This window comes from Hyperolius riggenbachi, chromosome 4 (assembly GCF_040937935.1).
Source record: "Hyperolius riggenbachi isolate aHypRig1 chromosome 4, aHypRig1.pri, whole genome shotgun sequence".
Lineage (NCBI taxonomy): Eukaryota > Metazoa > Chordata > Amphibia > Anura > Hyperoliidae > Hyperolius > Hyperolius riggenbachi.
The window spans coordinates 316423710-316434507 of NC_090649.1; the positions used below are offsets into that span (position 1 = coordinate 316423710).

General features: G+C 43.2%; 1 protein-coding gene across 1 annotated transcript in view; it reads right to left on the reverse strand.

The window, feature by feature from the left end:
- The window catches only part of RSPH3 (radial spoke head 3), a 52058-nt gene extending 42980 nt beyond the window's left edge, over positions 1-9078 (reverse strand). Inside the window, exons 1-3 of the mRNA XM_068231691.1 lie at positions 8979-9078; positions 4757-4917; positions 334-421 (exon numbers count right to left, since the gene is read on the reverse strand). Of these exons, the coding sequence (XP_068087792.1) occupies positions 334-421; positions 4757-4869 (201 nt within the window). The 5' untranslated portion in view covers positions 4870-4917; positions 8979-9078. The remainder of the gene's footprint in view (positions 1-333; positions 422-4756; positions 4918-8978) is intronic.
- Positions 9079-10798: the final 1720 nt, after the last annotated feature.

Consider the following 10798-nt stretch of genomic DNA (forward strand, 5'->3'; position numbering starts at 1 on the left):
GCCTTGATGCTGTCATTAAGCTGCGCTGCTGTGGCAGCGCAGCTTAGTGAATCAGCCTCATGATCTCTAATACACGCTACATGTTATTTACAATACTGTATATTCTTCAAAACACAATGTGTATACAGCAGGCTCTGGATCGCATGCTCTACATGGGGGGCTTGGAGAGCCTGTTCCAGGTGTATGGCAGTGGACTTATTAGAAGGTCATATTATTTGGTGGAATTATGTCAGGGAAGTTCAGAGGTTGGCTTATTTGCAGGCCGACTTATCTACAAAGATATATTGTGCATGTGAATATAAGACAAATAAGGCTGAACTTTGTTTTTCTTACCAGAGGTAGTACAGGTTGTGCATACGTATTGCCACGCACCACTCTTCGGTCATACATAATATTTGCATATTGAAATGTGTCTTCAGTCCTTAGAGACAAAAAATATATTTATACTTATTAATTAGGAGGATTATATACTATTTCCACCAAAGCTTTCTATAGACATCTGAAAGTGTGCCAGCCACAAAACAGTTTTTTCTTTGGTAACAGAACGAGATATGCATACTGGTATGTTTTGTTTGCATATTGATGTACAGAATGTATATGATTTTCATTGTATTGTGGGGACAAATAGTTACCAGGTAGGTAGAAAAAGCAAACACATTAGATTTCTATGTGTTAGGTTGGATCTATCAATGACTGAAAGTAACTACACAGCTACTGCAGTATGCTCCATTCAGCTGTATATCTGCAATTTAAATTCTAACAAAACCAAAACAATATTTCTAAAGGAAAAGCGTTTCATGTCCACCAAGTATTTCCTGCATTCCAAGACTGAAGAGGAAAGATCTTTCCCTCAGGTTACAGCAGAGCTTCCTGGCTCTCTACACAGAAGTTCTGCACATATTATTAAAGGGTAACTGAAGTAAGAGGTATACGGAGGCTGCCATATTTATTTCCTTTTAATCAATACCAGCTGCCTGGCAGCCCTGCTGGTCTATTTGGCTGCAGTAGTATCTGAATAACACCAGAAACAAGCATGCAGCTAGTCTTGTCAGATCTGACTTTAAAGTCTGAAACACCTGATCTGCTGCATGCTTGTTCAGGGGCTATGGCTAATAGTATTAGAGGCAGAGGATGAGCAGGGCTGCCAGGCAACTGGTATTGCTTAAAAGGAAATAAACATGACAGCCTCCATATACCTCTCTCTTCAGTTTCCCTTTAAAGGAGAACCTCAGAATCTGCCAATGCATTTCTCACATACAATGAACTGAACTTAGATCTGTGATAAGATCAGTATGTGGTACAGCTGCAGTTCTCATGTGAATACACTCAGGTGTTGCCTAGGTACAGAGACAAGCAGATTTAGGCCTCTTGCACACTGCAAGTGATTCCGGTTCAGATTCCGCTTTTTAATCAGTTTTTACATCCGATTCAGATTCCGATTTGCAGTTTGCTCCCTGCACACTGCAAATCGGAATCTGAATCGGATGTAAAAACTGATTAAAAAGCGGAATCTGAATCGGAATCACTTGCAGTGTGCAAGAGGCCAAACAGGGGCAGGGCTGTTTGAAGATCTTCACAGCTATATTGAACTGAAGGAGCACCATCACCTGTCTTACTTTATCAAATCTGATAAAAGAAGGCAGAGAAAGGGGTTTGTAGTTGTTCTGGCAGCATTAAAGGTTTTACAGGCTTGTTCTTTCAGGGCCTCCACTACTGGCTTAAAGCTCTCTAATTGGTTAAGAAGTGTAATGATGGGAACGCATGTTTAGTTTTTGCTGAAGAATCGTTCCGATAGATGCCTTCGATAGATAAATTCAATTCTCACAGAATTGAATGGAAAAAAGATAAAAGAATAGAGCAGAGAACTGATCGCGCTGAGAATCGACTGCAAAAAAACGTGGTGCAAAGAGCAGAAACAGACATACAGCAGTTGGGGGGGGGCACACAGAGAAAAGTAAGAGAGAGGTAGTAGATAGCGGGTGCTGGCACAGATAGGGGTGGCAGGCTGAAAATGCTGGCATCATGGCGTGCAGCATTAGGGGGATAGATGCCGGCACAGGTAGGGTTGACAGTCTTAGAGCAGGGGGGGGGGGGGGGGGCACAGAGGCCAGTAAGAGAGAGGTGGTAGACAGAGGGTGCTGGCATAGATAGGAGTGGTGAACAGAAAATGCTGGCATGCAGCAGTGGGGGATAGAAGACAGACCATGTGTTGTCTGGTGGGAAAAAAAAAGTTATCATAAAGCCCACTATTAGATTCAAACTGTGACTCACCAGTGATGTACAGATTTGAGTTTCATTTGTGGCTGTGTAAAAAAAACACCTTGATAATGATAAATTTAGTATCATGTCATTTAAACAGGAAAGGAGGAAACAGACGCATATCTTATGATAAACCCCAATTGAGGCCATGTGTAGTAAGGAAACAGCGCTGTCCAGAAACGTCATTACTTCCTCACAGTCATAAGTGAAAATCACACTTTTACTGTCAAGCCATAGAAAGCTTGATTCTGAGAGGGTAAGACACTATAAATAACAGCGTTTAACCTTCAATTCTGATGCATGATAATTTAATAAATAGGGGAGTAGCCATAACAGATAGTATATTCTATAGAAAGACCACACTATTGTTACTAATCGTAAATGACATTGGCACTAGTATTGACTGCATATCACATAACCTACCTTACCTACTGTATCCTTGGATCTCCCATTCCTAAGATTATAAGCCTGATGAACAAGTTGCTCTTCCCTAACTGTGTCAAATGTTTGTGAATGTTTGCATTAGGTTTGTATTCTCTCCCCTTAAATAATTTACTTTAAAGCACTGTGTAACCTGTTGCTGCTTCACAAATAATGTATAATAATAACTCCAAACTTTGCCACAAAGACAATTGTCCTGTCAAAGTGTGTCAGGAACAGTGAAAGCTAACCAGCGGTGTTATAGATTTAGCATTGTACTGTGGATCTTGTAAGTGACTGTGTACATGCCATGAGGTCACAGGGTACAGGTGCCTCGGTGGGGATGCAGAAAGGACACCGGAGGATCGTGGCAGAGGACAGGGGAGCACACTCCGCTGCCAACATTCTGCAAGAGCCGAGGAGAGCACATTTAGATGCAGGGAGATCTGGTTGGGCTGGACGGATCAGATTTCGATCAGAGAGGGATCTATCTGTTGGTCAAATCTGGTGGCCATATGCCAGTGTATGGCTACTTTTAAACTACATAAAATTGATTTTGAGCCCCAGAAAGTGCTATCTTATTTCGAACGTTCTCTTTGTTTTAAAAGTTTAGACACAGAATGATTACCTTATGGAAATCCTAAAAAAAGAACCCTGATGTTTTACTTGGTTTCACTTTTGCAGAAGGCAATAAAAGGGTTAAGCCTTAGTGCTTACTACATGGAGTGCTACCTAGGCAGAGCTCTCCTGCAGTCTAGTCACATTTTCTGATAAGAACTAATTAGACACCCTAATCTGCCTAAACAAACACAGAACATGTGGAATAAAGATTGTTTTATTGTGTGCTGTGCAAGAGTTCGGGTCTGCTTTAAACTTATGCAGGAATAATGTCATATAAAAAAAAGAAAACAAGAGTTTGCTTTCTTAAAACAGAAAGAATTTGCCATAATTCAGGTTTGAGTGAGCTTGAGATGTCTCCCAGTGCATCACTGCTGAATATATGCAAATTAACCATTGTTAAACGAAAAGGTTAAGTGCAGCAGCACAGGGGGATACATAAGACAGTACCTTTCACTAAAAAGCAAATGTGATTTAGTTGCTATGGGTGATTGCCTTTTACACTACATTAAATATGTTAAAGAGACTCCGTAACAAAAATTACATCCTGTTTTTTATCATCCTACAAGTTCCAAAAGCTATTCTAATGTGTTCTAGCTTACTGCAGCACTTTGTACTAGCACAGTCTCTGTAATAAATCAATGTATGTTTCCCCTGTCAGACTTGTCAGCCTGTGTCTGGAAGGCTGCCAAGTTCTTCAGTGTTGTGGTTCTGCTATGAACTCCCCCTTCCAGACCCCTCTATGCACACTGCCTGTGTATTATTTAGATAAGGGCAGCTTCTCTCTTCTCTCTTATCTTTTACAAGCTGGATAAATCGTCCTCTGAGCTGGCTGGGCTTTCACATACTGAGAAATTACAGACAAGGGCAAAGCTGTTTGCATGAAGAAACGAGCAGCCTAAAACTTCAGTGCATGAGAACTGCAGGGGGAAAGAAACACACAAATGATCTCTTGAGATTCAAAAGGAAGGGTGTATACAGCCTGCTTGTGTATGGATGTATTTTCTATGTGTGGACATACTGTACATCAACCTACTTCCTGTTTTGGTGGCCATTTTGTTTGTTTATAAACAAACTTTTAAAACTGTTTTTAACCAATTTTAATGCGGCGAGGAGCGGTGAAATTGTGACAGAGGGTAATAGGAGATGTCCCCTAACGCACTGGTATGTTTACTTTTGTGCGATTTTAACAATACAGATTCTCTTTAATAATGTTTATCAAAATGCAAAAACATTGCAAGTATCTGATTAAAGTACATTATGATGTACTGCCATAACAATTCTGAATTCAGTATGCATTTATTAATATGTGCTCAGCTGCTTTTTCCAAACAGTTTGCGGAATATAAGTAAAGTTTAACGAGGTACCTTCAGTGTTTGTTTTAGTTACTTGGAATATATTCCTACACTCTGGAATACACAGTGGCCTAATATGTGCAGATGAAGGATAATACACTCACAAAGGTGGCTGTACTATTCTGTATTTCCGGCGATTTTGTACAACTCTGGGCTGACTAGAGAATGTGTAGGTTCCGCTTCCCATTTCCTTCTGAGCCGGTAGTACAGATGTCATGGCTGATCAGTTTGTTAGGTCTTCACAGGATGTTCAGGATAGGATGAGCTACAGCAAGAAAACAGGGATTAGAGTTATGAATGAAACACGATTGCATACCGAAAATATTACTTTGCAGTACTAGTGTGATCTTGTTATCCCCCTTTTTATTCAATCTGCAATGCTCTTTTGATTTGCCAAATATCACAGCCGTGGTTGCCATACAGCTTCTCTGAGCAACATTGTTCCTTTAAAGGATAACTAAAGTGATATGTGCAGCATGAGATACACTTGTATTTAAAGCCCCATTCTCAAGCCTAGTACACACTTTCAATTATGATTGGCAAATCACTGACCAATTTTACCACCTCCATGAAGTACGAAGGTTTTCCTACTCAATCTACTTATAGTATTCAATATCTGTTGACCCTCATACTACATGGAGGTGGTAAATTTGGTCTGTCATTGGCCAATCATAACTGAAAGTGTGTACCAGGCTTTATATATAATTAGTTTGTTCTCCTTTTTTTCACTGTAAAGCCTGGTACTCACTTCCAATTATGATTGGCCAATTTTACCACCTCCATGTAGTATGCGGGTTTACCTATGCAATCTGCTAAAATACTATTCAATGGCCTCAATTCACTAAGCTTAACTCCTGTCTTTAATAACTCTTCTGAGCTGTTTTACAGTTATCACAATTATATCACCATGGTGATAACTGTAAAACAGCTCAGAAGAGTTATTAAAGACAGGAGTTAAAGGGACTCCGAGCGCAGCGTAAAAATAAAATTTGAACTTACCTGGGGCTTTCTCCATCCCAGCCCTGGTCGGGACGTCCCACGCCGGCCTCCTGGCTCTTCTCCCGGCGGCTGTCCGCATAGCGCGGACAGGCCGGTCCCCCGGGCGACACTGGCGAGTGTCGGGCCTTCTCCTTCCGTATACGCCACGAATGACGTCACACGCCGGCCGCCGCGCGTCATGACGGCGGCCGGCGTGACAGCACGGCGCATGCGCGGTTTAATCGCACATGCGCCGTGCTGTCACGCCGGCCGCCGACATGACGCGCGGCGAACGGCGTGTGACGTCATTCGTGACGTATACGGAAGAAGAAGGCCCGACACTCGCCAGTGTCGCCCGGGGGACCGGCCTGTCCGCGCTATGCGGACAGCCGCCGGGAGTAGAGCCAGGAGGCCGGCGTGGGACGTCCCGACCAGGGCTGGGATGGAGAAAGCCCCGGGTAAGTTCAAATTTTATTTTTACGTTGAGCTCGGAGTCACTTTAAGCTTAGTGAATTGAGGCCAAAATCTGTTGGCTCTCATACTACATGGAGGTGGTAAAATTGGTCAGCTATTGGCAAATCATAATTGAAAGTGTGTACTAGGCTTAAAGGGGACCTGAAACGAGGAAAATTATTTAAAATAGACACAGGAAGTAGCTGCAAATGAATATTACATACTAACCTCACTGTCAGTTCCTCTCAGAAGCTCACCATTTTCTTCTTACAGTGATCCCTTCCAGTTCTGACAAGATTTTGTCAGAACTGAAATATACCAATTTCTGTCAGTTATATATCAGCAGCTGTCAGTTATAACTGAGTGTGCAAGGTAATGGCCATGTTTCCCTATGGCTCACATGGGCGATATTACAGTTTAACAGTGTGCTGACCAGTAAGCGGTTATGGGGTAATGGTCATTTTTAAATTGGAGGACGGAGAAATCTATTGATCACAGTGGATAAATGGGACGCAGGAGAAGAGAAAGAGATTGAGTAGTAGACTACACAGGAGGTAAGTATGACCTGTGTATCATTATTTGGACTTTTTATTTTCAGTTCAGGTTCTCTTTAAGGGTGCCTACACACATCCATTCTTGATTGGCCAATTTTAGCATGTCCACGTAGTATGCAGGCAAACACATTTTGAAAACTATGAAGAGATTGTGTAGGTCAGCAGTCATACTACACAGTAGTGGTAAAATTGAGCAATCATTAGTGAATCAAAATTGGATGTGTGTACGCAACCTTGGGCCCTGTTCACAGTGGTACATTTAGTTGCGGGGAGACCTGGACGGGCTACCAGTCGGCCCTGCAGTGCGGCACCACTGCAGTGAAACCAAATTAGTTGCGGCGTGGGACCAGAGGATCACGAGGGCAGAGGACGTCTGCAGGGGGCTGGTAGAAGCCCCAGGTAAGTAAAACTCTTTTCTTACACTTCGGTTTAGGTTTCCTTTAATGCAACTCCTGAAAGTATTGGATTGCCATGCCTGGAAGTCTGAAATGACTATAGCAGTCTTGCCTTAAAGGGAGAGATCACACTTGCATCTGTGGGAATTCAATTCTCATTGAATTCAATGAGAAAACACGTGTGCGTGACAGTAGTGCAGGTTGTATTGTTTTTATGCTATGCAGAATGACAGATGCCTCCTGACAATGCCGCGGCAACATACTGTAGGCTATCATTACATGTGTTGCAACATATGTTTTTGATATGCGGCCAAACGCTGCAGTTTTTCTCAAGAGCCACCCCAGCCTAAGTAAACCTTCCCTCACTTATGCTTCTCAATTCCCATTGAGGGAAAAAAATCCTGAGCGGAGTACATCTTTAAAAAACTTTCAATATCTCTAATTAGGACCCCTTTCCACTAAGAAGCACAATCACATTTCTATTTCCACTATCACAATTTTGCAGCAATCCGATGGGTATATATTGCGATTGTGGTGCTTTTGCATTTTGGACAAAAGAAAAAAATGGGCAGAAAAATATTTTGAATTTCCAGATTGCAAATAAATTGCATAGCAGCACAATGGGGAACTAGGAGGGAGCTGAGGGTGGGGTAGATGTGTGGGGGCCCCAACTACTAAACTTCCCTTTCTGTGATACTGCAGATCGGGTGTGTTTGTGGCTACACTTGTTAAGGGTGTGAAGATCCTGATGGCCACACATTTTTTTGTTTTATGACCCTTGTGAGATGGGCTCTGTGAGGGTCGCCAAAAAGAGGAAGGGTTGTGAACATTAAGGGCTCCCAACAAAGTTTTGCTGGGGCCCCCATGATTTTGGATCAGTGAATAATGGCGCACAGCGCCTATGCATAAAAATGGCGCCGCATTAAAAAGATATGCTTATCGCTATTTATCGTTAGTACTGCATAATAATGGCGCACAGGGAAAAAAGAAGAGAAACAGCACACAGTAACGTTATTTATCAATAGTGCCTTTCATATGCCAAACAGCAGACGTTATCGTGCACAGTAACGTTATTTATCAATAGCACCCTACATAAGCCAAACTGCGGAAGTTATTTAACTGCAAAACAGTGAATGGATTTAATGTAACACTGTCAAGGTTAGGGTTAGGCACCACCAGGGGAGATTGAGGGTTAGGCACCACCAGGGAGGTCTTAGGGTTAGGCACCACCAGGGAGGTCTTAGGGTTAGGCACCACCAGGGAGGGCGGGCTTAGGGTTAGGCACCACCAGGGGGGTGCTTAGGGTTAGGCACCACCAGGGGGGGTGCTTAGGGTTAGGCACCACCAGGGGGGTGCTTAGGGTTAGGCACCACCAGGGGGGTTTTAGGGTTAGGGATAGGTACAGAGAGGGTTCTGTGTGTTAAATAAAAATAAGACTTTAACGTTAAATAGCGATAAGGCTCTAAGGTTAAATAGCGATAAGCGTCAAACGGATTAGCGGCAACAACATGCGCCATTATTCGCAGGCGCCATTTTCAGATGGACCCCATGATTTGTAGTTACAATCCTGGCTCTAGTGCACAAAAATGCAGCAGACACCACTAGTGGGTTGGGGAAAAAATTTGCGTTGCTAATGCTGGGCACTAATGGAAACATCGCTGCAAAAGCTTTTGCAATCCGCAAGTGATTGTCAACGAATTACAAAACACTGCTAGTGGACAGGAGCCATAAATAGAATGTCAGTTTGATATCCCTGTAAAAGTGCTGTTTAGCCTTTACCTTCATGCCCTGTAGATTTCAAGTACGTTGTAGAGTTAAGTTGTTTTTAAAAGCTGTGAAAATGGACATTAACACTGAGAAGCTGGGGCAGAGCCTGGACTTGGGAACACATGTAAACTATAGTATGTGCTGGGTGGGCAGGACACACACAAATCTGATGGTCTTACCAGCTCTGCAGCTCTGGATCTCATCCACAAGTAGCTGTACGCTGACAAGCTGCGTGAAAGCTGAGAATAGGCTGTGTGGTGACCAGTTGCTAGGCAACACAGCTCCTTCCTAGCAACCAGTACACTATACACACACACGGAGTTTTTTTTCTTTGTTTTCCAAGCTTTATTGATTCAGAGCACAATCAAACAAACATTGTTCCATGGTCTGGTGGGAGCATTTACAGTATTTTCAGACAGATTTTGTTACTATTCTGGTCTTATCTCAAGCAGAGAGATGGTGAGAAAAATAAAACTCACTGTATAAATGGGGGAAGGTTAATACAATAACGGAGATAACGCATATTTGATTAAAAGTGTAGCAGGGCATGGCCTGAGGTGTGACAGGGGTATATATTTAAAGAGGAACTGTAGTGAAAATAACAATGTAGTAAATTGCTTCTTGTTTACAATATTAATTCATAGATTATTTAGTCAGTGTCTGCCCACTGTAAAATCTTTCCTCTCATGATTTACATTTATCACAGGTTGTGACATTGTTAGTTCTGCCAGGTGATCTGCACGGAATGTTCGCTTCTGAGAGTTCTATGCACAGAGGGAGATACTCGTTTGGTAGTTGGAAAAAGCTGTTATTTGCCACAAAGCAACAAGGTTCACAGACAGCATACTGTCAGGACCATGGTCATGACATCACACTGTGGGAGGGGGTTGACCACAATATCAGCCATACAGACCCCCCTGATGATCGATTTGAAAAAAAGGTAAAGACTTCTTGTGGCAAAGGACAGCTACTGATTGGGATGAAATGTAATCCTTGGTTAAAGTTACTCATTAAAAGACAACTGTAGTGAGAAGAATATGTAGGCGTCCGTATTTATTTCCTTTTAGGCTTCTTGCACACCAAGACGTTGTGTTAGGTGGCACGTTAAGGTCGCATAACGTGCACCTAACACAACGTATGGTGCTGCAAAAGCCGACGGTAGAGTAAGCCGCGTTCGGCGGCTCGATTCCTATAATGTCTCCCAGAGTGGCGCTGATTGGCCAGCGGGACCACGTGATGCGGAGCGAGACACTCCGCATCACGTGGTCCCGCCGGCCAATCAGCTGCCGCCAGTGCAGTGAATATTAAGTAGCCATGTGCGCGGCTACTGTAGCTGGCTCTCCCCGCCTCCTCTCCGCCCCCCACTGCGCATGTGCAAACAGTCTAACGCGGCTATAGCCGCTCCAACGCCGTAGCATGCTGCACTTTGCACCGAACGTGCAGCATTACATGTAACGCAACGTGGGCTGTGTGAACAGCCCACTTGTGTTACATTGCTGTGCGTTGGGGGAGCGTTACAGGCGCACTAACGTGCGCCTGTAACGTCTTGGTGTGTAAGCAGCCTTAAACAATACCAGTTGCCTGGCAGTCCAGCTGATCTGTTTGGCTGCAGTAGTGTCTGAACAATACCAGAAAAAAGCATTATTGTCAGATGATAATAATGTCAGAAACACCTGATCTGCTGCAGGTGGCAGGGTCTGTGGCTAAAAGTATTAGAGGCTAAAGGTGGATACACACGTCAGATAAAAGTCATTTGAAAATGAAAGATCACAGACCAATGTTACCCCCTTCCATGTAGTATGAGGGCCATACCTTCACAGTCTTTTCTATGGAGCTGAACTCCTCATCAGAAAAAAAATCTTTGCAAGATGCTGCACACACAGATGCTGTACAGACACAAAAGATCAGTATCTGCAAAAGATCTGTTCCTGCCAAAGATCCTTTCCTGCAAATTGCATTGATAGTCTAATGCTACGTACACACATGCGACAACGATCGT